We start from the raw sequence: 27,934 nt of genomic DNA, 5'->3' as shown, positions 1-27,934 counted from the left end.
CCAATTTACAGGCAATGGACGTCCACTCTCGGGAGAGAGACCTCCAGCATGTGTCCCTGACATGGAGACTCTGTTTATTTCACTCATCCAGGACAGAGACCGGGGAAATCTCCTCTCTGTGGCCCCTCCAAGACCCCCAAAGGACGGACCACAGACCTCCAGCATGTGTCCCTGACATGGGCACCTCCATAACCTTGCACACCGTGAGTCCCCGGACTCCCGGACTTAAGCACTCCCCCACGGACTAAACCCAGATGTTCACACCCTACAGAACTCCATGCCCCTGGTTAACCTAAAGGGGGTGGATTTTGCGGTGCTTTACCGTCGGCACATCGGTATCCATATTCGGCCTTATTCACGGCACCACCACCCCTTCTGTGGAGGATATTCTCATGCTCCTGGTAACCCTTTAAATAGTCTGATACTGTCAGGGCTCATCACCGCACTTTACAAGCCATAAATAATGTTTAAATGGTCGGGGAAAGTGTTTTTAAACGTCTGGAAGAGAGTTGTAGCCTGTCATTTTGCAGGATATCATTTAACATGTAACCTCTCCTGGAAATGCACAGAATATGTCCATTTCCAGGAGAGGTTCCATGTTAAATTATATCCTGCAAAATGACAGGCTATAAGCCAGGAAAAAGTGTTTGAAAGGCGGGGAAAAGTTGTTTAAAATAGTCGGAAAAGTGTTTTTAAACGTCTGGAAGAGAGTTGTTGCCTGTCATTTTGCAGGATATAATTTAACATGGAACCTCTCCTGGAAATGCGCAGAGTATGTCCATTTCCAGGAGAGGTTCCATGTTAAATTATATCCTGCAAAATGACAGGCTATAAGCCAGGAAAAAGTGTTTGAAAGGCGGGGAAAAGTTGTTTAAAATAGTCGGAAAAGTGTTTTTAAACGTCTGGAAGAGAGTTGTTGCCTGTCATTTTGCAGGATATCATTTAACATGGAACCTCTCCTGGAAATGCGCAGAGTATGTCCATTTCCAGGAGAGGTTCCATGTTAAATTATATCCTGCAAAATGACAGGCTATAAGCCAGGAAAAAGTGTTTGAAAGGCGGGGAAAAGTTGTTTAAAATAGTCGGAAAAGTGTTTTTAAACGTCTGGAAGAGAGTTGTTGCCTGTCATTTTGCAGGATATCATTTAACATGGAACCTCTCCTGGAAATGCGCAGAGTATGTCCATTTCCAGGAGAGGTTCCATGTTAAATTATATCCTGCAAAATGACAGGCTATAAGCCAGGAAAAAGTGTTTGAAAGGCGGGGAAAAGTTGTTTAAAATACTCTGATACCTCCAGGGCGCATCACCGCATTTTACAAGCCAGGGAAGGTGTCGGAATCCTGGGTAAACATTGTTTAAATAGTCTGACACCTGGCACTGTATTTGCCCCTGGGAGAGGTTCCATGTTAAATTATATCCTGCAAAATGACAGGCTATAAGCCAGGAAAAAGTGTTTGAAAGGCGGGGAAAAGTTGTTTAAAATACTCTGATACCTCCAGGGCGCATCACCGCATTTTACAAGCCAGGGAAGGTGTCGGAATCCTGGGTAAACATTGTTTAAATAGTCTGACACCTGGCACTGTATTTGCCCCTGGGAGAGGTTCCATGTTAAATTATATCCTGCAAAATGACAGGCTATAAGCCAGGAAAAAGTGTTTGAAAGGCGGGGAAAAGTTGTTTAAAATACTCTGATACCTCCAGGGCGCATCACCGCATTTTACAAGCCAGGGAAGGTGTCGGAATCCTGGGTAAACATTGTTTAAATAGTCTGACACCTGGCACTGTATTTGCCCCTGGGAGAGGTTCCATGTTAAATTATATCCTGCAAAATGACAGGCTATAAGCCAGGAAAAAGTGTTTGAAAGGCGGGGAAAAGTTGTTTAAAATACTCTGATACCTCCAGGGCGCATCACCGCATTTTACAAGCCAGGGAAGGTGTCGGAATCCTGGGTAAACATTGTTTAAATAGTCTGACACCTGGCACTGTATTTGCCCCTGGGAAACTTCAAGGTTATATTCATGTTTTATTATTTATTTAATAATCACATGATTTTTACAAAAACAGTATACACAGTATACATATATACAATAATAATAATAATAATAATAATATAACAATATACATAATAAAAACATGAAAAGTGGTGAAAATGAGAAAATGTATCCGAAAATAGTGCCTCCTAATGCGGGCATGTGGACAGTAGCCACAGACTCACAGGCACACACACACATGCAGAGATCCAGGGGGCGGAGCACATGGCTTTTTTTACCCAGAAATAAGTCTATGAGAGGCGGGGAGACTCAGAGGACAGGCTGCGTCACCTCACTTTGTAACCCAGGAAAAGAGCAGGAATTCTGGCTGCGTGAGTGTTAAAAGTGCATTCATCTGTGTTAATCCGACAGCCGCAGAGGTGCTGACGCAAAGCAGGCGGAACAAATTGATTATTTGAACCAGGAATAAATGTTTGCAAGGCGGGGAAAGTGTTCCTGCAGCCCCTCCATAACGGTAATAATGATTAGAAATGATTTCCAGGGCAGAAAGCGTTTTTTAAATGTGGAAAAAAATATGTTAAACTGTTTAAAAAGCACAAAGTGATTTGAGTGCAGTTCTCATGTGTCCCCACAGGAGGGCGCGTCGTCCCAGGGAGCACAGTACATGGTGACAAGGTACGATTTATACCCTAAAATAGCATGCTAAGTGTGGGTGGATTAGTTTCAAAGCATGCACACTCTGCTCGTGTCAGACTTCCATCAAATAGACCGGGGAAAACACCTCTCATTAGCCCCTCAAAGACCACCAAAGGACGGACTAAGCAGCTCCAGCACGGCTCCCTCACATGGAGCTCAGGTTATTTCATACCTCCAGGAGAGGGACCGGGAAAACCACCTCTCTGTAGCCCCTGACAGAGCCCCAAAGGACGGACTAAGGACCTCCGGCAACAGTGGCACTTCCATAACCTCGTGCACCGTGAGACCCCGGGCCCCCGGACTTAAGCACTCCCCCACGGACTAAACCCAGATGTTCACACCCTGCAGAATCTCATGCCCCTGGTCACCTTTAAGGGGGGGTGGATTTTGCGGTGCTTTACCGTCCGAACACAAGCATCAATATTCGTCCTCCTTCACAGCAGCAGCAGCAGCAGCAGCAGCAGCAGCAGCAGCAGCAGCAGCACCTGCCCTGCTGCACTTCCATAACCTCGTGCACCGTGAGACCCCGGGCCCCCGGACTTAAGCACTCCCCCACGGACTAAACCCAGATGTTCACACCCTGCAGAATCTCATGCCCCTGGTCACCTTTAAGGGGGGGTGGATTTTGCGGTGCTTTACCGTCCGAACACAAGCATCAATATTCGTCCTCCTTCACAGCAGCAGCAGCAGCAGCAGCAGCAGCAGCAGCAGCAGCACCTGCCCTGCTGGAGGTTCACACTTTAACTTATTTGTATTCGTTTTTTTTTGTTCCCCTCCTCTGCCTTACACATCCTCCCACGCTCGAGCACTCCTCACTCGGACTAAACCCCTCCATGCACACCGCCAGAACCAGAACCTCACGCCCCTGGTGACCTTAAAGGTGTTTGTCTTTGTTTGTTTTTGTACTCCACATAGACAGGCAGGTGTTCAGCACCACGGACAGAGCGGGCCCGCTGCTGCTGCTGCTGGAAGGTGGAACACTTTGAGTCTTTTTATTTTCTCTTTTCTCCCTGCTCCTGCACACACCTTTTGTTACCCTCCTCTGCCTTACACATCCTCCCACGCTCGAGCACTCCTCACTCGGACTAAACCCAGATGTTCACACCCTACAGAACTTCATGCCCCTGGTTACCCTAAAGGGGTGGATTTTGCGGTGCTTTACCGTCCGCACATCGGCATACATATTCGGCCTTATTCATGACACTACCACCCCTTCTTTGGAGGATATTGCAGGATATAATTTAACATGGAACCTCTCCTGGAAATGCACAGAGTATGTCCATTTCCAGGAGAGGTTACATGTTAAATTATATCCTGCAAAATGACAGGCACTGTATTTGCCCCTGGGAACCTTCAAGGTTATACTAATGTTTTTTTTTTATTTTTTATTTAATTATCACACCAATTTTACAAAAACAGTATACAAAATAAACATAATAACAACATGATTAACAGGGGCCTTGGGGCCATATTAGCCGTCTAACTTGTACAGTGCACCGGGGAAAAAAGGTTGAGTCCACGGCCCCTTTCCCCTCATCAGGAGTACCAATCGGTCCTGAAGAAGAGGTATCGCTGCTCTCCGCCCCTGAATCCTCTTCGGAGGTAGCTGACGGTGGTAGACCTCCTTCTGATGATGATGCTGCTGCAGCTGCTGCCGCCGCCCTGAACATGGAGCGGATCTTCAATGCCTCCTTTATTCCAGGCGTATTCGCGTAGAACCGGTCTGCAGTGCTTACGTCGTGGCACATAAACCTAGCCAGAATCGACCTGCTTTCTGGATCTTGGTGATGCTTGATATTGTCAGCCAGGGCAGTGCGCAAGATGGTGAAGGTGACGGCTGTTTCTAGCCCAGCATCAGCCCAAGCCCTCTTCAAGTGAGCGTTCAGGTTCTTGGAAGCCTGCTTCCCCGATGTGAAAAGGAAGAATTCATTCTGAGGACCCGACAAGCCCTCTTTTATCCCCATCCACCGCATGACCCAGCTAAACTCCTTTATTGTAAGCACCAGCTGTGCTTCACCAAATGTCTTGGCAGTCTTGTGATCCTGCACGTGGATGATGTAGCCCTCAGCAGTGCCCCTTCTGTCCGCCTCAAAGACCTCCGTGTTGGTCATGTTTGCATACACACCCGGACGGTGGCCATACAGGAGGCTCCAATGGAGGGTTAGATAGCCATATAGCAGGTACTGGGTGATTGTGGTCGGATTGCTAGCCATCAGGTCAAGGAGATCAGGGATGCGCTTCTCAGCGGCCGCCATGGCGGCGAGAAGCTCCGCCTGGCTCGGCAGACGATCCAGCTTGTCCCTCTTCACCTTAAACTGGTGGAGAGTGACAGACTTTTTCAAATCGTTAATGTTGGCTTTCACCTCTCTGATGATGTGGGTCATATCAGACTGGGTGAGCCTGCACCCCCGGAGCTTTGATGCAGACAAGTACCTCAGGAAATGGTTCACAGTCTTCAGGAACAACAGCGATGTTGTGACTGTCCGGCCCGACTCTGAAATATACTTGCTCCAGCCACGGACCCTCTTTGTGTCTTTTAGAAACAGCCAGTCTGACAGCCGGTCAAAACCATGGGCCATGAATACTATGAAGTTCTTTATCCGGCTGACATTGGACATACAATTCTCTTTCCGTTTTACTGTCGGTGCAAGACCCTCACAATGACCTCTGTATGTCTGAATGTACGTCTCCATGCTTTTAGGCAACGTGATTTCACGCATGGTATTCCGCAGTCCCTTCCCAGTGCACCATTGATTTTGGGAAGAGGGCCAGTCCTTAGCCAGATTAGCTTTCAGCTTATTGGAGACAGACGCACGGGTCTTCTGGCATACAGGGGTCTCACTACAGGAGGCTTCTACGGACCGCATGACAGTCTGCATCGGGGTCTTGCTTCCGGAGGCTTCTGGGGACCGCATCACAGACTTGAGAGGGATCTCACTCGCAGAGGCTTCTATGGACCGCATGACAGTCTTCACTGGGGTCTCACTACCGGAGGCTTCTGGGGACCACATGACAGTCTTCACTGGGGTCTTGCTTCCGGAGGCTTCTGGGGACCGCATCACAGACTTGAGAGGGGTCTCTCTACCGGAGGCTTTGTTGGACCGCATGACAGTCTTCACCGGGGTCTTGCTTCCGGAGGCTTCTGGGGACCGCATGACAGTGTTCACCGGGGTCTCACTACCGGAGGCTTTGTCGGACCGCATGACAGTCTTCACCGGGGTCTTGCTTCCGGAGGCTTCTGGGGACCGCATCACAGACTTGAGGGGGGTCTCACTCGCAGAGGCTTCTATGGACCGCATGACAGTCTTCACCGGGGTCTTGAGAGGGGTATTGCTGCCGGAGGCTACTGAGTTCATGTCGGGGGTACTTGGGATTGCTACGCCCTTAAATCGTATACATTCTTCGTCTTCCTCAAGCAGAGCAGCAGTGGCATTCTGCTTCCTGGGTTTTAGACCCTGTTTTAGCCTGGAGCGCAGGGTCTTCACCTCATCAATGAGGGCATCCTTCTGAGCCCTCAATGCCACATTGTCCAGCCTCACCTGCATGCAGTCCTCTTCGTCACACTCGGTATGTGGGGAGAAGGGTGGAGGGTGCACCGGGTATTCCTCCTCATTGTCTATATCCAATGATGTAGCCATTCCAATGATGGGATTAGTCTCTCGGAGGTCATGGAGCAACTGCAGGGCCACACTATGCTTCAGCCTTGCCATGACCTGATGTGCCTCATCTCGGGAGAACTCAGGGTGGTCACGAGTTACATGACGGTGTAGTTTCCTCCCAGCATACGAACACCCTGTGATGGGACAGGGTTTGGTCCGAACATTTATTCTACCACTGGCCATTTTAAGAATGATGCCTCTTTCATCCAGGTTCCGCACTGCATGTTTGTGCTTAAGGTGCTTATTCAAAGCCAGATAGCGGAGGCTGCACACCGGGCATTCGGTCAACATCCTTCCAAAAACACACACAATGAATTATATTTAAATGGTTTTCTGTTTCTCCGTTTATATGCGTTAGCCAACTGCTGATTGCAACCATGGGTCCGATGCTTCAATGCAGGGAACACGGACCAAGGGGAGGACTTGGGTTACCACCTGGTTAAAATGGTCCCACCTCCGCACCAACGCGACTGGCGATGGGTCCGATACATTGATTGTTTTTTGTTTCATGGTTCTGCCACGAACTCACAAGACAGTTTTGGGTACAAAACGTGGGGGTAACAGTACCTCCGGGCGCTCCGTCCCGCTCCGGCTTTCGCCGCAGCGGGGGGAGGAGGCATTGAACCCCTCGCACCTGCCCCCGGAGGAGGCAGGGGAGTCAGGTACCCGGAGGCGCACGGTGGACGGCCAGGGCGAGACCGCCACACCGCACTGGAGTCAGAGTTCCGAGTTTTTCGAGCCAGGTCCCGGTGAAACGCAGTACGGAGCACCCGGCAGGAACCTCCAGCAGACCCCCCCGCGCGGTTCCCTCGTCCCTCGGAAGAGGCGGAGAGGTGGGTGTTTTTCATCTGCTGGCGGACTGCCGGGGAGAACGTGCTGCTCGGGAGCCAGGCTCAGAGTTAGTGGAAGTGAGAGCCCGTGCACCTGCCTTTTACAGCAGGCACGCGCTGGTATCGGGGTGGGGAGAGAAGGTAGATGCAGAGGCTGCAGAAACAGCCAGAGCATTTCCCCTCTAACACACCCCTCATTTGGTTCATGAGCACTGGGCAGAGTCCCCTGTCAACTCTCCTTATATTCCTCCGGAGACCAGTTGGGAAATGGCAGCATCCCACTTCACCTGGTAGACCAATATCGTTAAATGAGCTCAGTAATGTACTGCACAACATCACATGGGTAAAATGAGCTATATCATGCACTGCAAAATCACATTTGGTTTATTTCCAAAAAGCCTGGAAAAAACACATATCCATCATGTCCTGTAAAATATCATTCTTTGTTTATGTCCGCTCCAGGATTACCCGTAGTTTGGATGAACCGACCGCCAAGCACCGGAAGCTGGACCCGGGGAGGAGGCCCTCCGATGGCGGGTCAAAGTTGATGATACCGCAGCTGGCTGGACACTAGCCGTAGAAGAACACCTGGGCGGGACCAGGCATGTCCCTCTTTGCAGACAAGCATATGTGCTCCCAGGAGCAGAGTCAATCACACAGTTTGGAGGAACCGACCGCCTAGCACCGGAAGCTGGACCCGGGGAGGAGGCCCTCCGATGGCGGGTCAAAGTTGATGATACCGCAGCTGGCTGGACACTAGCCGTAGAAGAACACCTGGGCGGGACCAGGCATGTCCCTCTTTGCAGACAAGCATATGTGCTCCCAGGAGCAGAGTCAATCACACAGTTTGGAGGAACCGACCGCCTAGCACCGGAAGCTGGACCCGGGGAGGAGGCCCTCCGATGGCGGGTCAAAGTTGATGATACCGCAGCTGGCTGGACACTAGCCGTAGAAGAACACCTGGGCGGGACCAGGCATGTCCCTCTTTGCAGACAAGCATATGTGCTCCCAGGAGCAGAGTCAATCACACAGTTTGGAGGAACCGACCGCCTAGCACCGGAAGCTGGACCCGGGGAGGAGGCCCTCCGATGGCGGGTCAAAGTTGATGATACCGCAGCTGGCTGGACACTAGCCGTAGAAGAACACCTGGGTGGGACCAGGCATGTCCCTCTTTGCAGACAAGCATATGTGCTCCCAGGAGCAGAGTCAAACCCGCAGTTTGGAAGAACCGACCGCCAGAGCACCGGCACGAAGCCGGGCCGGCGGAGGCCTTCCGATGGCGGGTCACGTTTGCCATTCGATCAATGTCTTTGCAGACAAGCATATATGTGGTTGTTACGCAGGATCAAATAGGTAGTTTGATGAAGTAGGGTCCTGTGCCCGGAGCAAGGCCAATTGCTGAATGCCGCAGCCGACTAAGGCCGCTATGCCACAGTGGAGGATGAGAGAAACAGGTGTTTGTTTTGCATTCCGCGGCAAAGAGGGGAGGTGGAACTTCCACCCCGCTACGGAACCTGTGGTGGGACCCCTGAGTCAGACGGTTCGTCTTGGAAACGCTTCATATCGGTCGGCCTGGGAGGTAAGAGACACGCAGGGTAACGGACACGCAGGGTTACCCCCACGCAGCCCACGCAACACGGAGGAGGCAGGGGAGTCTGGTACCCGGAGGCGCATGGCCGCAACACCGCACTGGAGTCAGGGTTTCGAGTTTTTCGAGCCAGGTCCCAGTGAACGCAAGACTCCAGCAGGAGCCTCCAGCAGACCCCCCCGACGTTTCCCCCGTCCCTCCCGGCCATCAGAGTCGAACCCGCAGTTCGGAGGAACCGACCGCCAGAGCACCGGCACGAGGCCGGGCCGGCGGAGGCCCTCCGATGGCGGGTCACGTTTGCCATTCGATCAATGTCTTTGCAGACAAGCATATATGTGGTTGTTACGCAGGATCAAATAGGTAGTTTGATGAAGTAGGGTCCTGTGCCCGGAGCCTCCAGCAGACCCCCCCGACGTTTCCCTCGTCCCTCCCGGCCATCAGAGTCGAACCCGCAGTTCGGAGGAACCGACCGCCAGAGCACCGGCACGAGGCCGGGCCGGCGGAGGCCCTCCGATGGCGGGTCACGTTTGCCATTCGATCAATGTCTTTGCAGACAAGCATATATGTGGTTGTTACGCAGGATCAAATAGGTAGTTTGATGAAGTAGGGTCCTGTGCCCGGAGCCTCCAGCAGACCCCCCCGACGTTTCCCTCGTCCCTCCCGGCCATCAGAGTCGAACCCGCAGTTCGGAGGAACCGACCGCCAGAGCACCGGCACGAGGCCGGGCCGGCGGAGGCCCTCCGATGGCGGGTCACGTTTGCCATTCGATCAATGTCTTTGCAGACAAGCATATATGTGGTTGTTACGCAGGATCAAATAGGTAGTTTGATGAAGTAGGGTCCTGTGCCCGGAGCAAGGCCAATTGCTGAATGCCACAGCCGACTAAGGCCGCTATGCCACAGTGGAGGATGAGAGAAACAGGTGTTTGTTTTGCATTCCGCGGCAAAGAGGGGAGGTGGAACTTCCACCCCGCTACGGAACCTGTGGTGGGACCCCTGAGTCAGACGGTTCGTCTTGGAAACGCTTCATATCGGTCGGCCTGGGAGGTAAGAGACACGCAGGGTAACGGACACGCAGGGTTACCCCCACGCAGCCCACGCAACACGGAGGAGGCAGGGGAGTCTGGTACCCGGAGGCGCATGGCCGCAACACCGCACTGGAGTCAGGGTTTCGAGTTTTTCGAGCCAGGTCCCAGTGAACGCAAGACTCCAGCAGGAGCCTCCAGCAGACCCCCCCGACGTTTCCCTCGTCCCTCCCGGCCATCAGAGTCGAACCCGCAGTTCGGAGGAACCGACCGCCAGAGCACCGGCACGAGGCCGGGCCGGCGGAGGCCCTCCGATGGCGGGTCGCGTTTGCCATTCGATCAGTGAGAAATCAGAAGAGGAAGGGGGAAGAAAAAAGACTAACTTGTCTTTTTGGAGAACCATCAAAAATGGGTGAAAATGAAAAAATGTATCCGAGAATAGTGCCCCATAAGGCGGGTAAAGTCCCCTGTCAACTCCCCTCACCTTCCTCCACACTCTGAAAAAGTCAGAGTTATTTTTTGGAGAACCATCAAAAAGGGCTAAAAGTGTTGAAATGTATCCGGGAATAGTGCCCCATAAGGCGGGTAAAGTCCCCTGTCAACTCCCCTCACCTTCCTCCACACTCTGAAAAAGTCAGAGTTATTTTTTGGAGAACCATCAAAAAGGGCTAAAAGTGTTGAAATGTATCCGAGAATAGTGCCCCATAAGGCGGGTAAAGTCCCCTGTCAACTCCCCTCACCTTCCTCCACACTCTGAAAAAGTCAGAGTTATTTTTTGGAGAACCATCAAAAAGGGCTAAAAGTGTTGAAATGTATCCGGGAATAGTGCCCCATAAGGCGGGTAAAGTCCCCTGTCAACTCCCCTCACCTTCCTCCACACTCTGAAAAAGTCAGAGTTATTTTTTGGAGAACCATCAAAAAGGGCTAAAAGTGTTGAAATGTATCCGGGAATAGTGCCCCATAAGGCGGATAAAGTCCCCTGTCAACTCCCCTCACCTTCCTCCACACTCTGAAAAAGTCAGAGTTATTTTTTGGAGAACCATCAAAAAGGGCTAAAAGTGTTGAAATGTATCCGGGAATAGTGCCCCATAAGGCGGATAAAGTCCCCTGTCAACTCCCCTCACCTTCCTCCACACTCTGAAAAAGTCAGAGTTATTTTTTGGAGAACCATCAAAAAGGGCTAAAAGTGTTGAAATGTATCCGGGAATAGTGCCCCATAAGGCGGATAAAGTCCCCTGTCAACTCCCCTCACCTTCCTCCACACTCTGAAAAAGTCAGAGTTATTTTTTGGAGAACCATCAAAAAGGGCTAAAAGTGTTGAAATGTATCCGAGAATAGTGCCCCATAAGGCGGATAAAGTCCCCTGTCAACTCCCCTCACCTTCCTCCACACTCTGAAAAAGTCAGAGTTATTTTTTGGAGAACCATCAAAAAGGGCTAAAAGTGTTGAAATGTATCCGAAAATAGTGCCTCATGAGGCGGATTGAGTCCCCTGTCAACTCCCCTTACCTTCCTCCAGAGCCCAGTTCAAAAACTTTAAGTTTGGTAAGAACCATGCTGGGGGGTCTCCAGGCAACAAAATGTATCCGAGCCAAAGTGCACATACAGCGGATGAATTCCTCCATGAAGTTACACAGCCGTTTTTTTTCTGAGTCCTCTCAAAAACCGGGTTTCCGATTTCGTGCAGAAGGTAGCTTGTAAAACATGAACGGTTTTTTACAACGGAGGAGGGGAAGTCTGGATTCCCCTCTCCGTTGTACCTTGCAACGGGGTAGGGGAAAAGTGTTCGGCGCTTCGTCCCGAAGCGCCGAACACTTTTCCCCTTCTCCAATTTTTCAGATCCCCTCTCCCATGTAATTTTAAAAGTTCAGTTTTTGATTATTTTAACATATAATTGACCGTTTTCTTTCATTTTTTTTTCATTCCACGGGTGGGGGCCTATGGCAGGCTGCCTATGAGCTCCCAAATTTGGCCCGGATCATCCGGGATTTGTGGGATAAGCTCCATAAACTGACAAAGTCATCCAAATATGTCGCTTTTATCGCCGAAAGATATATCATGCAAATACATTAAAATAGTAAAAGGTACAATTGTGCTCGGCATTAACCGGAATTTGATTTATATAGCCCCCAAAAAATAATTAAAAATCATTTTCGTGGGGAAAAGTGTTAAAACGCCTGATTAAAGCATTTGCGGGACCCCAGCGAGCTCCAGACTATGTGCATTGTGTCGGGGACCCTGGAGAATGATAAAACACATCATTTAAATACAAAAAACACCATTAAAAGTCACTTTTAGGGGCAAAAAACAGCCTCTGTCCACTTCGTTAACAAAGTGATGGGGAAAAGGACAAAATCGTGATTAAAGCATTTTGCGGGACCCCAGCGAGCTCCAGACTAGTTTCATTGTGTCGGGGACCCTGGAGAAATATAAAACCCATCATTTAAATGCCAAAAACACCATTAAAAGTCACTTTTAGGGGCAAAAAACAGCCTCTGTCCACTTCGTTAACAAAGTGATGGGGAAAAGGACCAAATCGTGATTAAAGCATTTTGCGGGACCCCAGCGAGCTCCAGACTAGTTTCATTGTGTCGGGGACCCTGGAGAAATATAAAACACATCATTTAAATGCCAAAAACACCATTACAAGTCACTTTTAGGGGCAAAAAACAGCCTCTGTCCACTTCGTTAACAAAGTGATGGGGAAAAGGACAAAATCGTGATTAAAGCATTTTGCGGGACCCCAGCGAGCTCCAGACTAGTTTCATTGTGTTGGGGACCCTGGATAATGATAAAACACATCATTTAAATGCCAAAAACACCATTAAAAGTCACTTTTAGGGGCACAAAACAGCCTCTGTCCACTTCGTTAACAAAGTGATGGGGAAAAGGACCAAATCGTGATTAAAGCATTTTGCGGGACCCCAGCGAGCTCCAGACTAGTTTCATTGTGTCGGGGACCCTGGAGAAATATAAAACACATCATTTAAATGCCAAAAACACCATTAAAAGTCACTTTTAGGGGCAAAAAACAGCCTCTGTCCACTTCGTTAACAAAGTGATGGGGAAAAGGACAAAATCGTGATTAAAGCATTTTGCGGGACCCCAGCGAGCTCCAGACTAGTTTCATTGTGTTGGGGACCCTGGATAATGATAAAACACATCATTTAAATGCCAAAAACACCATTAAAAGTCACTTTTAAGGGCACAAAACAGCCTCTGTCCACTTCGTTAACAAAGTGATGGGGAAAAGGACAAAATCGTGATTAAAGCATTTTGCGGGACCCCAGCGAGCTCCAGACTATGTGCATTGCGTCGGGGACCCTGGAGAAAGATAAAACACATCATTTAAATACAAAAAACACCATTAAAAGTCACTTTTAGGGGCAAAAAACAGCCTCTGTCCACTTCGTTAACAAAGTGATGGGGAAAAGGACAAAATCGTGATTAAAGCATTTTGCGGGACCCCAGCGAGCTCCAGACTATGTGCATTGCGTCGGGGACCCTGGAGAAAGATAAAACACATCATTTAAATACAAAAAACACCATTAAAAGTCACTTTTAGGGGCAAAAAACAGCCTCTGTCCACTTCGTTAACAAAGTGATGGGGAAAAGTACAAAATCGTGATTAAAGCATTTTGCGGGACCCCAGCGAGCTCCAGACTATGTGCATTGCGTCGGGGACCCTGGAGAAAGATAAAACACATCATTTAAATACAAAAAACACCATTAAAAGTCACTTTTAGGGGCAAAAAACAGCCTCTGTCCACTTCGTTAACAAAGTGATGGGGAAAAGGACAAAATCGTGATTAAAGCATTTTGCGGGACCCCAGCGAGCTCCAGACTAGTTTCATTGTGTCGGGGACCCTGGATAATGATAAGACCCATCATTTAAATACAAAAAACACCATTAAAAGTCACTTTTAGGGGCACAAAACAGCCTCTGTCCACTTCGTTAACAAAGTGATGGGGAAAAGGACAAAATCGTGATTAAAGCATTTTGCGGGACTCCAGCGAGCTCCAGACTAGTTTCATTGTGTCGGGGACCCTGGATAATGATAAGACCCATCATTTAAATGCCAAAAACACCATTAAAAGTCACTTTTAGGGGCAAAAAACAGCCTCTGTCCACTTCGTTAACAAAGTGATGGGGAAAAGTACAAAATCGTGATTAAAGCATTTTGCGGGACCCCAGCGAGCTCCAGACTAGTTTCATTGTGTCGGGGACCCTGGATAATGATAAAACACATCATTTAAATGCCAAAAACACCATTAAAAGTCACTTTTAGGGGCAAAAAACAGCCTCTGTCCACTTCGTTAACAAAGTGATGGGGAAAAGGACAAAATCGTGATTAAAGCATTTTGCGGGACCCCAGCGAGCTCCAGACTATGTGCATTGCGTCGGGGACCCTGGAGAAAGATAAAACACATCATTTAAATACAAAAAACACCATTAAAAGTCACTTTTAGGGGCAAAAAACAGCCTCTGTCCACTTCGTTAACAAAGTGATGGGGAAAAGGACCAAATCGTGATTAAAGCATTTTGCGGGACTCCAGCGAGCTCCAGACTAGTTTCATTGTGTCGGGGACCCTGGATAATGATAAAACACATCATTTAAATGCCAAAAACACCATTAAAAGTCACTTTTAGGGGCAAAAAACAGCCTCTGTCCACTTCGTTAACAAAGTGATGGGGAAAAGGACAAAATCGTGATTAAAGCATTTTGCGGGACCCCAGCGAGCTCCAGACTATGTGCATTGCGTCGGGGACCCTGGAGAAAGATAAAACACATCATTTAAATACAAAAAACACCATTAAAAGTCACTTTTAGGGGCAAAAAACAGCCTCTGTCCACTTCGTTAACAAAGTGATGGGGAAAAGGACAAAATCGTGATTAAAGCATTTTGCGGGACTCCAGCGAGCTCCAGACTAGTTTCATTGTGTCGGGGACCCTGGATAATGATAAAACACATCATTTAAATGCCAAAAACACCATTAAAAGTCACTTTTAGGGGCAAAAAACAGCCTCTGTCCACTTCGTTAACAAACTGATGGGGAAATGGACCAAATCGTGATTAAAGCATTTGCGGGACCCCAGCGAGCTCCAGACTATGTGCATTGTCTTGGGGACCCTCCACAATGATAAAACACATCATTTAAATGCCAAAAACACCATTAAAAGTCACTTTTAGGGGCACAAAACAGCCTCTGTCCACTTCGTTAACAAACTGATGGGGAAAAGGACCAAATCGTGATTAAAGCATTTTGCGGGACTCCAGCGAGCTCCAGACTAGTTTCATTGTGTCGGGGACCCTGGATAATGATAAGACCCATCATTTAAATGCCAAAAACACCATTAAAAGTCACTTTTAGGGGCAAAAAACAGCCTCTGTCCACTTCGTTAACAAAGTGATGGGGAAAAGTACAAAATCGTGATTAAAGCATTTTGCGGGACCCCAGCGAGCTCCAGACTAGTTTCATTGTGTCGGGGACCCTGGATAATGATAAAACACATCATTTAAATGCCAAAAACACCATTAAAAGTCACTTTTAGGGGCAAAAAACAGCCTCTGTCCACTTCGTTAACAAAGTGATGGGGAAAAGGACAAAATCGTGATTAAAGCATTTTGCGGGACTCCAGCGAGCTCCAGACTAGTTTCATTGTGTCGGGGACCCTGGATAATGATAAGACCCATCATTTAAATGCCAAAAACACCATTAAAAGTCACTTTTAGGGGCAAAAAACAGCCTCTGTCCACTTCGTTAACAAAGTGATGGGGAAAAGTACAAAATCGTGATTAAAGCATTTTGCGGGACCCCAGCGAGCTCCAGACTAGTTTCATTGTGTCGGGGACCCTGGATAATGATAAAACACATCATTTAAATGCCAAAAACACCATTAAAAGTCACTTTTAGGGGCACAAAACAGCCTCTGTCCACTTCGTTAACAAAGTGATGGGGAAAAGGACCAAATCGTGATTAAAGCATTTTGCGGGACCCCAGCGAGCTCCAGACTATGTGCATTGCGTCGGGGACCCTGGAGAAAGATAAAACACATCATTTAAATACAAAAAACACCATTAAAAGTCACTTTTAGGGGCAAAAAACAGCCTCTGTCCACTTCGTTAACAAAGTGATGGGGAAAAGGACCAAATCGTGATTAAAGCATTTGCGGGACCCCAGCGAGCTCCAGACTAGTTTCATTGTGTCGGGGACCCTGGAGAATGATAAAACACATCATTTAAATACAAAAAACACCATTAAAAGTCACTTTTAGGGGCAGAAAACAGCCTCTGTCCACTTCGTTAACAAAGTGATGGGGAAAAGGACCAAATCGTGATTAAAGCATTTTGCGGGACCCCAGCGAGCTCCAGACTATGTGCATTGCGTCGGGGACCCTGGAGAAAGATAAAACACATCATTTAAATACAAAAAACACCATTAAAAGTCACTTTTAGGGGCAAAAAACAGCCTCTGTCCACTTCGTTAACAAACTGATAGGCAAATGGACAGAAGGGGGAACACGGCCCAGCCGCTGCTCCGCTGCTCCAGACTATGTGCATTGTGTCGGGGAGCCAGGTCAAACCCCTCCATGCACACCGCCAGAACCAGAACCTCACGACCCTGGTGACCTTAAAGGTGTTTGTCTTTGTTTGTTTTTGTACTCCACATAGACAGGCAGGTGTTCAGCACCGCGGGCCCGCTGCTGCTGCTGCTGCTGCTGGAAGGTGGAACACTTTGAGTCTTTTTATTTTCTCTTTTCTCCCTGCTCCTGCACACACCTTTTGTTCCCCTCCTCTGCCTTACACATCCTCCCACGCTCGAGCACTCCTCACTCGGACTAAACCCCTCCATGCACACCGCCAGAACCAGAACCTCACGACCCTGGTGACCTTAAAGGTGTTTGTCTTTGTTTGTTTTTGTATTCCACATAGACAGGCTGGGGTTCAGCACCACGCACAGAGCCTACCCGCTACCTCCAGGGCGCATCACCACATTTTACAAGCCAGGAAAGGTGCATGGATCCTGGGTAAACATTGATTAAGTGTTTTTAAATGTGTGGAACAGTGTTTTGTCACTTTCAAAACTCTCCTGTCATTGACCGGAGAATTTGGGTCGATTTTGTATTCAATCTGGCCATTAATATTCCAGTGAGACGAAGTACGTACATTGACCGGAGTGATCCCATGTTAATGTTGTCCAAATACCGGAACATTCCCTAACCTTACATCTGCAGCCTGGAGAGCAACATCGAGAGCAAGTTCCAGCATATTGAAGTGCTGGGGGCCTTCAGTGTCCTGGGTCCAAAGGCAGTTACCTCCAATGATGTAACCAACATTTCAATGTTGCAGACCCTTGCCAACAAATTCATCCCAGGGCAGGATGCCACAGTTATCCAAGAGTGGACCTCCTACAAGCAGCATGTTCTTGAAGGAACATTTAAGGTTGGTAAATACCTAAATTAATATGAACTTGACGGTTAGAATTGCTTGTTTTTACATCTGTAAATGTTTCAATTATACTGTATACTCATTTGCCCTGCCTTGGCTAATCTCTGAAGGACAAGACACAAGCTGAGATCATGCAGCTCCTGGCCAGTGAGAAGGACGAATGGGCAGAAATATACCCAAACCTCAGCCTTCTCTCTTCAGCGGGGTTGGTCATCCCTGTCTCCAGTGTAAACTGCGAGAGGGATTTTTCTACGATGAACAGGGTGAGTGTCATTCCCTGTTACATGTCATTCTGTATAGTTCATTTAAAACAAACTGTCTGTTTTACAGGTGAAAACTGACATGAGAAACCAACTGAAAGGGGAGCACCTGGCTGCATGTATGCGGATATCCAGTCAGTGGACCAGCACCAGAGGCATTCCCATACACACAGGCGTTGGAGCTGTTCTTCAACAAACCCAGACGGATTAAGTGCTCTGACAAACAGTGCCATCTTTGTACAAAATGAATATTGCCATACAGTAATGTAAAGTTAATGAATAAACATGTTGTTAAAACTTGTTGTTTGTCACATGTGTTGCACGTCACAAAGCCCGCCCCGCGGTCCGCTCGCACCGTGCTCCGCTCGCAGCCCCCCCCCCCCCCCCCGGCACCTTCCCCCCCAAGTATATTTCAGATCTGTGGGAAACACTGGTATATCCCTCAATTTATTGACAATAAGAATGACAATAGCTACAGAGTAGTTATGTCGATGAAAATCTTAGGTCACAGGCTTCTCCAACAGTGCAACACAATAATACAGAAAAACAGAACAATATAGTGCAAGTAAATATGAAAAAATAGTTTAAAAAAATGGAATAGTGAAATAAGAGTCTCTATGCAAGCTATTGGAATGATATATTAGATACATAGATAAATAATTACTAAGTAGCAGATTAATGTTATGGATGTTGTTTCAACAGTTCAGGTGTTTAACAGTCTTATTGCCTGTGGGATGAATCTTTCTCTGAATCTGGTGTTTTTTTGTCCGGATGCTGCGGTACCGCCTGCCAGACGGCAGCAGACTGAACAGTTTGTGGCTGGGGTGATGGGGGTCTTTTATAATCCAGACGGATTTCTTCCTGAGCTGCTGGGAGTAAAGATCCTCCATGGATGGCAGCTGGTGATGTTCTGTGCAGTTTTCACCACCCTCTGTAAAGCCTTACGATCGAGGGCGGTGCAGCTGCCGTACCAGGCCGTGATGCAGCCAGTCAGGATGCTCTCTATGGTGCACCTGTAGAAGTTGCAGAGTATCCTGGAGTCAATGTTGAACCTCCTCAGCCTGCGGCGGAAGAAGAGCCGCTGTCGAGCTTTCTTGGTGATGGTGGTGGTGTGAAGAGTCCATGTCAGGTCCTCAGTGATGTGGACACCGAGGAACCTGAAGCTGCTGATTCTCTCCACCGTAGTCCCATTGATGGTGATGGGAGAGTGTCCCTCTCTCTGCTGCTTCCTGTAATCCACAATCAGCTCCTTTGTTTTGAACAGGGAGTAGAGGAGAGGGCTGAGCACGCAGCCTTGAGGGGCTCCGGTGTTGAGGATCAGGGTGGAGGATGTGATGTTTCCCACCCGCACTGCCTGTGGTCTGCCTGTCAGGAAGTTCAGGATCCAGTCACAGAGGGCGCTGTTGAGCCTGAGGTCTCTGAGCTTGATAACCAGCTTGGAGGGCACAATGTTATTGAAGGCTAAACTGTAATCAATGAACAGCATTCTCACAGATGTGTTCCTCTGGTCCAGGTGTGAAAGGGCAGTGTGGATGGTGAGGGCTATGGCGTCGTCTGTGGACCTGTTTGCTCTGTAGGCAAACAGCAGGGGGTCCAGAGAGTCAGGGAGGGACGAGGTGATGAAGGTTTTGACTAACCGCTCAAAGCACTTCATTATGATGGAGGTGAGTGCTACTGGGCGGTAATCATTGAGGCTCGTGATTTTTGCTTTTTGGGGACAGGAACGATGGTGGAGTGTTTAAAACAAGTGGGGACTACAGACTGCAGCAGGGACCTGTTGAAGATGTCTGTGAACACCTCTGCCAGCTGAAATGCACACACCCTGAGAACACGGCCAGGGATGCCATCAGGTTCAGGAGCCTTGTGTGGGTTGGGGCAGGGCTCCTGATCCTTCTCTGCACCCCCAGCCTGGCTGATCTCAAATCGTGCAAAAAAACTGTTCAGCTCATCTGGGAGAGATGCGCACGCAGACACTCCCGCTGCACCCCCCGCTGCTCCTTTGTAGTCCGTCATTGTTCTTAGTCCCGCCCACATGTTCCGGGTGTTACAACCTCTAAAGTCAGATTCCACCTTCTCTTTGTACTGTCTCTTTGCACTGCTAATGGCTCTCCGGAGTTCATACCTAGAATTCCTGAACTCCTCCAAATCTCCAACTCTGTGCGTTATAGTGCGTGCTTTCAGTTTGCCACTTACCTCACCTTTTATCCAGGGCTTTTGATTTGGGAATGTTCGTACAGAAACCTTCGGTACCACGTCATCGATGCATTTCCCAATGTAACAGATGACCGTATCCGTGTGTGTGTTGATGTTATTGTCCTCATACACACTCCAGTCCGTAGATGCAAAGCAATCCTGCAGTGATCACAAATACATAAAATATGACATGTTTTGGTAAAAAAAAAAAAAAATCCAGGTTTGTTGTTATTTATTTTTGAACAGTAGTGCAAGTTTCAGTTTAAAAATAAGGAACTCTAACATTTTGAATAATTAACTGTATTACAGTGTTAAATATAAACCACAAACAGTACCACACACACTCAGATGCCCAGATTATCTATAATGGCTGATGTCAAACAAAAAGGTTCAATAAGCTTTAAAACTAAAAAGAATGTCTTGAAAATATTACATCATAAATAATAAGAAATTGTTTCAAGAGCGCATCTTCCGTTATTTATTTTGGTCTCACGGCTTTCATGTCTATTGTCTTCTTTAAAAAGGGCGGGGATAAGCTGTTGAACTGCTGTTGTCTTTTGCCGGGCTCCGGTGATTGGCAAATCTGGGTGATGCCTTCTGATATGATTTAGCATGTTTGGCTTGTGTTACTGTTACCATTAGCATACCGCACCGCTGTCTAAAAACGCAGACACACCGTCCTCGTCCGATCCACCACCCGCACTCCATCGTTATTGTAGTCCACAGGGAACCCGAAATGTTCCCACACAGCTGATTTAAAAGAAACAGGTGGGTTCTAACTCCTGTGTGTTATCTGAAATCGCCATACTAACTTTTCTTCTTCTTGTATTTTGTTCGTTTTGTTGTTGTGTTTCTTCTTGTTCTTCATTTGTTGTTTAAGGGCGGCTGGCAAACAGCTTTTAGGCGCAATACCGCCCCCTGGATTATAAATAGTGTAATGGATACTGCCCTGAATGACAGACTTTTTTCCCACTCGTAAAAAAAAAAGGCGTATTCGTCGTGTTACGGCCCGTCCACACAGCAGCGTTGGAATGGGGTGACGTCACTTTTAGCCGAACTGCATTGTGGGAAGCAGAGCGGAGCTTTCCTGGCGTTTCAGGCTGAAAAAGTTGAGCAATGTTCAACTTTTGAAGCTTCTGAAGCTTTCGGTGGAAGCGTCAGCCAATCAAATCATATGCCAGTACAAGCTCTAGTCAATCAAACCGCTACTTGTGTTTCAGGGGCGGGAGATTCATGTGATTGGTTGTTGGTCGAGCTTCGGACACGCCCGCCGGCAAGCTTTTTCGAAAGCCACTGTGTGGACGGGCCGTGACTGCATGTGCGGAACCGTGACGTCCGAACCGTGACGGTACGGGACGAATACGGATACCATTACACCCCTAATAATAATCCATTACATTTATAAAGCGCTTTTCCTGGTGCTCAAAGCGCTTACAAGCAAGTAAAAAAAAAAATAACAACAAAATTAGAAAGCTAAGCTAGGTGGAATAAGGGCAAGGGGACAGTTGATTAGGAGTTGAAGGCAAGAGTCAAAAGGTGAGTTTTGAGGGATTATTGGAATGATGTGAGAGTGTTGGCGCATCTGACGTGGCTGGGGAGGGAGTTCCAGAGTGTAGGGGAGGCTGCTGCGAAGGCCCTGTCACCCAGGTCCGGAGCTTTGTCCTGATGGGCTGCAGTAGTTTAGCTTCAGCAGACCATGAGGCGATGGGTGGGGGTGTGTCGTTGGATGAGGTCACAGAGGTAGGGGGGGGCAAGGTTTTTGAGGGCTTTGAAAGTGAAAAGTTATATTTTAAAGTCAATGCGGTGTTTGATGGGGAGCCAGTGGAGGTCATAAATAGGGAACATATTCTTAGATAGAAATACCCAATTAGAGTCAAACTACTAGCTTGTTGGTTATGAACAAGACTTCACTTTAAAATAGGGAACATGTTCTTGGATATAAATACCTAATTTTGAGTTATTTAGACACAATGAACACTTACAGTTTCATGTATTTTTACATAAGAAGAGATCATATTTGTTAAGTGTTATTATGGGAGAATTACTATTCTTGTGATACTGCCCTATTAGGCCCATATTGAGCAGAGCATCTTAAGACCAAAACTCATGTACAACAACTTCCTTACTTGCAATAAATAAGCACTAATTAGAGGGTTATTGAGCAAAAACTCTCAACTAATGGCTTATTACTTGTAGAATATGGTCATGTAGAATAAGGCATTAATAAGTGTTTTATAATGACTAATAAAGAGCCAATATACTGCTAATATGCATGTTAATTAACAACTAGTTAATGGTTGCGTACCTTTTTTAATATAAAGTGTTACCAAATGTTTTAAAAAAACAGCTTACTGTGTATGCTCTACCATAGTATACAAAAAAAAATTAAACCAGTAAGACGAATAAAACGCTTCAAGTGTTCGGCCTCTTACCTCCTACAGTTCTGGTCTGACTGGCTGTCTGCAGTCCAGCTCTGGTTCTGGATCTTTCTCCACACTGGGGACAGGAGGGGTCTCCTGATGGAGGTCTCTGCTCCCAGTATGAGGTGATGCACTGTCTGCAGAACCAGTGTCCACAGCTGGTAGAGACTGGATCCTTCAGGACGTCCTGACACAGAGCACAGCTGGACAGCTGCTCCTCCACAGGAACACCACTCTTCCTCTTCCCTCTGTGGAGAGGAACACATCCTTTACAGCACTTTACATTAGTGGAGCTGATTCTCACCAATGGGCAGAGCGCTAAACTCAAACTATATGCTGCTTCTAATAAACATAACATGAAACACGGGAGAAATAATGTTAGCTGCCTTTGTTCTGTGCAAACTGCTCATGATATTATTAAAGAACAGTTTAATGTGTTAGATAATATAAAAACGGAATCCTCTTCAGGTCAGGTTACAGCAGAAACAGACTCTTACTTTGTGTCTGAGGGCCCAGGTTCATTACTGAATAATAGAGGTAATCCTTTCGACCAGTCACTCTTCAGAGACAGACAGCTGGGCCCAGGAGTTCAACACTTTTAATCCCTATCTGATCAGATCAGATTTGGATTTTGGGGAGTTCAAAACCAAAAAAAAGGATTAGGATGACTTTGATATCCGATCAGATCAGGAAATCCAATCCAAGCTTTAGTCTGGATCAAATCTTCAAAACGGGAAGTTCAAACCGACAACACAGGATTGGGATCAGTTTGATCCCAAAAAACTGGATTATCCTGATCCCACAAGAGGGGTGGATTTCCAGTGGATTACCGGAGCAAAATGTACTGTACAATTTATTTTAAAATATTTTTCAATTTAAATAAGATGGCAAAGTTTGTTAACTGAAATAATACACAATTTTTAACCTTCATGGAAAATACATTTGATCTTTTCCATTTTTGCTCACGTTTGTGGTGGCCTATTTTGTTTTCAATCAAATGTTGATGACATAAATGTTTATGCTGATAAAAGTATCACAGCAAAGATTGTCAATCACAAATGTAATTTAGATTAAAGAAAAAATATCTTCAACAAAAAAAAAGTCCGTCATCTGTCATCACCTTTCAAAAGTAATTGCAGATGTCTCTGCAATGTGGGCTCTTGTCTTCCTTGTATTATTGTTCATGTCCACTAGATGGCGCTCGGTAGGATTAAAGCACTGATATTCAGGATCTAGTCATCTTGAAAAATCGTAATCTGGATCAGGCTGATCCTATCCTGAATTGCTTTGAACTCCAGGGACAAAATCTGTCCGACTTGTCTGATCCTGGATCACAAAAAATGGGATTTCAAAATCTGATCGGATCTGATTGAGAATAAAAGTTTTGAACTCCTGGGCCCTGGAGACTGAAGATGTGTCCTCTTCCTCATCTTTAAAATCACTCATCTTCATAAACCAGTAACCCTGGACACACACACACACACACGTTTTTAGACAGCGGTGCGGTTCAATCTAAACCATCATTATAATAGACGTGGTTAAAATACATAAAATCAGTCAGACTTCAGACAGGCCGCTGCCCATTTTGACTGCGCTGGGCTGTCACATGTTATGTTGCTTTGATGAAGCAGAAAACAGGAAATAAAAAAAGTTTACAACTCTTGTAGAAGTCTCTTTGGACTCTAATGGCGCATTCACACTACAGCGCGGAGCTCACTTTAAGCATGCCGAGCCATGCGGGGCCTGTTTTTGGTTGCGCTTACACTTGGCCTAGTTCCGGCCCGGGGCTACTTTTTCACCTTTTTTCTGGCCCGACTAAATCGTGGTTCTATTGAGGCCAACAAACAGGGCTGAGTATGCTAAACTAGAGAGAGAATCGCTGTCAAGGGGGCTAGAACTACAACAAAATGAACATATTTTACCGTGATTTAATTGAAATACACGTTTCAAAGGATGCCGAAGTAACAACATACTGATACCGGTTAGTAAAAACCATGAATTAATGTTTTGACAAGTCTGCAGACAGACGGCAGGAGAACACCTTTTAAAATGGGTGTTTTCTAAATGGAGCTTGGCTAAGCTAACGTTGTATATGCTCCGACCGTCCACACTCACAACAACGGCCTATACAGACATAAATAAACCAGCGACTGTATTCGCCATGACACAGACAGTATGTGGTTTGTACTTGTTTAACTTTTGTCTAGTTTCTGAACAGATATGAGGAGCTGTGAGCTCTGAGTGCCAAAAGCTAACGGCTGTGTTGTTTTTCTGGGGCGCTCATTGAAGATGACGTCACGGCTCCGCCTACACTGCGTTACTATAGATCAGGGGTAGCCAACACGGTGCCCGCGGGCACTTAGTCGCCCGCAGGGGCAACGTGAGTCGCCCGCGGGGCATGTTCTAAAAATAGCTCGCCAAGCAAGTCCATGTATAAAATACACAAAACAAAAAAGGAAATGTAATTAAAAGAATCTACCCTATGCATAAACGAAACCTAAATCATAGCGAACTCTATCTACTTAATATAACTCTATATCTATCTAACACCCCTCCTCCCGCCACCCCCACAATGAATATCGACCAATCACGTTCTTGCTTGATTTGCGGGTCCAGATTTGCAGTCGGGAAGAAAAGCAATGTGGCACCTCCCTGCTGATTTTCCTTCTGGCAGAATCTACATAACACATCAGCCCCATTGAACAGCCTAGTCGTGCCAGCCTACACAGCACATGAGGGGCAGAGATTTACTCTGTGTGTTGCAACTTGCATATATATTTATTGCACTTGACGCACACACACGCATGGCGTAATTTCCACTGGGTACAGGGGGGACATGTCCCCCGCTCTTTTCGAAATCCCGTTTGTGTCCCCCCACTTTACAAATATGTGTATTATTAATTTTTAACGCAAGCCGTCATCGCCACGGAGGAGCACACAGCCTCTGTGAGCGAGCGAGACAGAGGGAGAGAGAGAGCGAGCTAGGAAGGGAGGGAGAGAGAGAGAGAGAGCGAGCGAGAGAGCTGGGAGAGCACACCTTTATCTATTTAATATAGATAAATTAAGAAATCATTCCAATGTGTACTATAGGACAGTAAAAAAAAAAAAAAAAAACTGTTTAAAAAGGGAGTGATTAGTAAAATATGCATAAATAGAAAGAAAGAATGCTAACTAGGTAACATAAGATAAGAATAAACCAATTTAAATGATTTGTTATTGGTTGTGATCATATTCTAAAGATGATTGGATTATTGAAAAGTATAAAGCTCCCTTTAGTATGAGTGTTGAAAGCTGTATCCACAAATTCACCAGAATTTATGTATACACCAGAGTGCACCAGCATTTCACTTCAACATTTAAAAAAAAAACTTCCTGGGGGAGCACGCCCCCGGACCCCCCTAGAGGAGCTGAGGCCCGTCCACCCCCAAATAAAGCAGGTTAAAATAATTAGATTGCAAACATGTTCTTTTAGTAAACACTGAAAACGGGTCCCACAGACCCAAACAGCACACAAAGGTTAAAGGTAAGCATATTAACGTTAAAATGTGCTAAATATATACACTGCAAAAAACAAAAAAAGAGGAGTAAAAGTAGCACCCAACTTGTTTTATTTTTTTTAAGTAGCCCTCACCCTAAAAAAGGTTGGTGACCCCTGCTATAGATACTATCCCAGTTCCTAAACTGTAATGTGAGCGCAGCATTAAAGTGAGCCGGGCCTGATAAGGCCTAACCAAACCGAGCGAGGCCTGCAGTGTAAATGCGCCATAAGACGCTGATGTTCTGACATCCAGTAAAACAGAGTAAATAATGTGTTAAAAAGCAGATCCTGGTGTTAACACTCCTGTTGTCCTCCTGCTCCGTCCAGGTGTAAAATGGCGTTCAGCGGTCTGACTTCATATTTGGACTTTAACACCCTCACCTGTGTGCAGCTCCTCCTCTTGATTCATAACCAGCCTTATCAGCTGAACCAGTTCACATTCACTATGTTTAGTGAGATAGAAATAAAGCTAAAAACAAGCTCAGCAAAGTTATTTAAATAAATATATTAAAACCCCAGTGAAAATAACCCTGTACAAGTAAACATGTTCTCTTCAAAACCTCACTTAAAGGGGACCTATCATGCGAAATGTTATTTTGTATGTCTTCTATACACAAATATGTGTCCCTGGTGTGTCAGGGAACTCACGCAGCGTCAGAAAATAAAACCCTTTCTCTTTTCCTCCGTACCCAAATCTTTTAAAAACGGGGGTACAATGAGCGGATACAGATTTGCGTCCGATATGACGTCAAATCGGCGGCGGAGCCACAGAAAGTTGATATCAGAAACAATGCCTGACGTGTTTTGGACATAATCTCGTCTTTGTTTACATTAGCAAGCCTCGCTAACACTCAGATCTAACCTGTACTGTAGAGAGCACATTTGTTTGAAAAGCAGGAAATAAAAAAGGAACTCACCTTGTGATAAACCTGCAAGAGAAAAGGCATTTGAGTTCCATACTGTTTCAGAAATAATCCTTGATGTGGTTTGGAACAGGATGGCGTTTTATCACAGCAGAATTTAACTTAATCTCCGGTAGAATTCTGATCAGGCATTAGCTCCGCCTCCTCTTTTTTTGATGTGCATTACTTGAGTGAATGTACTTGTAATCCACAGTATGTCCACTAGAGGTCGCTGTTACATCAGTGTCTGCATTTAATTACAAACATCCATATGTGCCTTTTCTGTCCTGAAGAGGAATACACAGGTGAGAGAAGTACTCAGATCTGGTACTTGAGTAAAAGTAGAAAAAAGTTGAAGTACTCAGATCTTTAGCGTGCATCAAATGCGCATTAACGGGTCATGAAAAGGTTTTCTCTCAGTGATTGTGATGTTATGTTAAATATTCGTTGTTTGTGTTTCATGTATTCTGTCTGGATATGTTCCTATGTTGGTGTTGGACATGGAGCTGCTGTGATGCAAGTCAAATTTCAGACTTGAACCGACCAATAAAGTATTATCGTATCGTATCTTGTACTTGAGTAAAAGTAGTACTCAGATATTGTACTTGAGTAAAAGTAGAAGTACACAGATGATCTTGTAGTAAAAGTGGAAGTACTCAGATCTTGTAGTAAAAGTAGAAGTACTCAGATCTTGTAGTAAAAGTAGAAGTACTCAGATCTTGTAGTAAAAGTAGAAGTACTCAGATCTTGTACTTGAGTAAAAGTAGAAGTACTCAGATCCTGTCTGCCTCGAACTCGTCTCTCCTTCTTGAATTGAAAATCCCTTTATAATTTATGATTATAGGTCCGGGTCCGTACAGGTCGGTGATGCCCGCACTATACTTATACAGCCATATAATGGCAAAAGTTATCAAGAACATACATGTTAATAGGTAATGATGATGATTGTTTTTGTGAAACCTTGCGTATACACACTCGTTGAACGGCTCCGTTACAATTAGTCATCTTAAATTACAGTAAATAATATTAACGTTGGTTATTGTAATCTTGTGCTAAATTAATACACTGATATATCGCAACCGTTATCAGTAACAATAGCACTACGTTACAGTGGCTGTAGCGCTAACATCGGCACTGCTGCCCACCCATAGATTACAGTATGTCTCTTTCCATATAGATTTCTATCTTATCGTGCTGCTCAATAAAGCCAACTTTGTGCCTTAGATACACCGACTCCCGTCTCTTGGCACTAGTGTTTACTTTTGCCATCTCTGCCCACACGGCTGTGAAAGTAGGGGAGAGATATACCTGGATTCACGCCAGCCATTGCAAAAAAGTTCCATCACCAGAAGGTCCCATTCAGGACACCAGATAACCCTT

General features: G+C 46.4%; 2 protein-coding genes across 5 annotated transcripts in view; both read left to right on the top strand.

The window, feature by feature from the left end:
• Nucleotides 1-27,934, top strand: part of ptpn18 (protein tyrosine phosphatase non-receptor type 18) — a 94,820-nt gene that overhangs the window by 7,808 nt on the left and 59,078 nt on the right. The window lies entirely within an intron of this gene.
• Nucleotides 17,058-17,712, top strand: LOC307037696 (uncharacterized protein; the record flags this gene model as incomplete). Its single annotated transcript, XM_079678753.1, has 3 exons — nt 17,058-17,235; nt 17,352-17,504; nt 17,572-17,712. The coding sequence occupies exons 1-3, from the start codon at nt 17,134-17,136 to the stop codon at nt 17,710-17,712; spliced, it is 396 nt and encodes a 131-aa protein (XP_079534879.1). The 5' UTR covers nt 17,058-17,133.

The sequence above is a fragment of the Notothenia rossii genome (assembly GCF_949606895.1).
Source record: "Notothenia rossii genome assembly, chromosome: 4".
Classification (NCBI taxonomy): Eukaryota; Metazoa; Chordata; class Actinopteri; order Perciformes; family Nototheniidae; genus Notothenia; species Notothenia rossii.
Note: the sequence above shows the minus strand (reverse complement) of the source record. Positions and strands in the feature narration are given on the sequence as shown.